The following is a 1,557-nucleotide window of genomic DNA, read 5'->3' as shown; positions in this document are numbered from 1 at the left end:
TGGGGGTTGCCCTGGGAATCTCGGGAATGCTGGGGGTTGCCCTGGGAATCTCGGGAATGCCGTTGGGATCCCCGGTGCCGCCGGCAGCTCCCGCATTCCCATCCCGTTGCTTCCCAGTCCGGCAGTTCCTGGAGAGCGGGATCAGCCCCGACCTGTGCAACGAGGACGGACTGACGGCCCTGCACCAGGTACCGGGATCAGCCCCGGGAATTCTGCCCCCCTGAGCCCAGATCCCGGTGTCCCAGATCCGGGTCCTTCCCATCCTGTTAGCCACTGATCCCAGATCCCAGTGATCCCAGACCCCAGTGATCCCAGATCCCAGTGATCCCAGATCCCAGTGTCCCAGATCCGGGTCCTTCCCATCCTGTTAACCAGTGATCCCAGATCCCGGTGATCCCAGATCCCAGTGATCCCAGATCCGGGTCCTTCCCATCCTGTTAACCACTGATCCCAGATCCCAGTGATCCCAGATCCCGGTGACCCCAGATCCCAGTGATCCCAGATCCGGGTCCTTCCCATCCTGTTAACCACTGATCCCAGATCCCAGTGATCCCAGATCCCGGTGTCCCAGATCCCGGTGTCCCAGATCCGGGTCCATCCCATCCTGGCTCCATCAGGTGATCCCAGATCCCAGTGATCCTAGATCTGGGTCCTTCCCATCCTGTTAACCACTGATCCCAGATCCCGGTGATCCCAGATCCCAGTGATCCCAGATCCCAGTGTCCCAGATCCGGGTCCTTCCCATCCTGTTAGCCACTGATCCCAGATCCCACTGATCCCAGATCCCAGTGTCCCAGATCCAAGTCCTTCCCATCCCATTAATTTGCGGTGCTGGATCCTGGTGTTCCCAGATCCGGGTCCTTCCCATCCCATGAGCATTGATCCTGGTGTCCCAGATCTGGGTCTTTTCCATCCTGGCACCTTCAGGTGATCCCAGATCCTGGTGTCCCAGATCGGGGTCCTTCCCATCCCATTAACCAATGATCCCAAATCCCAGTGTCCCAGATCCAAGTCCTTCCCATCCCATCTCCATCCAGTGATCCCGAATCCCAATGTCCCAGATCCAGGTCCTTCCCATCCCATTAACCAGTGGTGCCATATCCCAGTGTTCCAGCTCTGCATCCTTCCCATCCCATTAACCAGTGATCCCAGATCCCAGTGTTCCCAGATCCGGGTCCTTCCCATCCCATTAGCATTGATCCTGGTGTCCCAGATCTGGGTCTTTTCCATCCTGGCTCCATCAGGTGATCCCAGATCCCGGTGTCCCAGATCCAGGCCCTTCCCATCCCATTAATTTGCAGTGCTGGATCCTGGTGTCCCAGATCCACGTCCTTCCCATCCCGTCTCCATCCAGTGATCCCAAATCCCAGTGTCCCAGATCCAGGTCCTTCCCATCCCATGTCCATCCAGTGATCCCAAATCCCAGTGTCCCAGATCCAGGTCCTTCCCATCCCATTAACCACTGATCCCACATCCCAGTGTCCCAGATCCAGGTCCTTCCCATCCCATTAACCAGTGCTCCCACATCCCAGTGTCCCAGATCCAGGTCCTTCCCAT

At 57.9% G+C, this 1,557-nt stretch overlaps 1 protein-coding gene across 1 annotated transcript in view; it reads left to right on the top strand.

Annotated features, from left to right (window-relative positions):
- Positions 1 to 1,557, top strand: part of PPP1R16A (protein phosphatase 1 regulatory subunit 16A) — a gene marked incomplete at its 3' end in the record, with an annotated part of 15,967 nt that overhangs the window by 12,588 nt on the left and 1,822 nt on the right. Inside the window, exon 2 of the mRNA XM_017839896.1 lies at positions 118 to 188. Within this exon, the coding sequence (XP_017695385.1) occupies positions 118 to 188 (71 nt within the window). The remainder of the gene's footprint in view (positions 1 to 117; positions 189 to 1,557) is intronic.

The sequence above is a fragment of the Lepidothrix coronata genome, unplaced genomic scaffold (assembly GCF_001604755.1).
Source record: "Lepidothrix coronata isolate B3197 unplaced genomic scaffold, Lepidothrix_coronata-1.0 Scaffold551, whole genome shotgun sequence".
NCBI lineage: Eukaryota > Metazoa > Chordata > Aves > Passeriformes > Pipridae > Lepidothrix > Lepidothrix coronata.
This window is presented reverse-complemented; position numbering and strand designations above follow the sequence as displayed.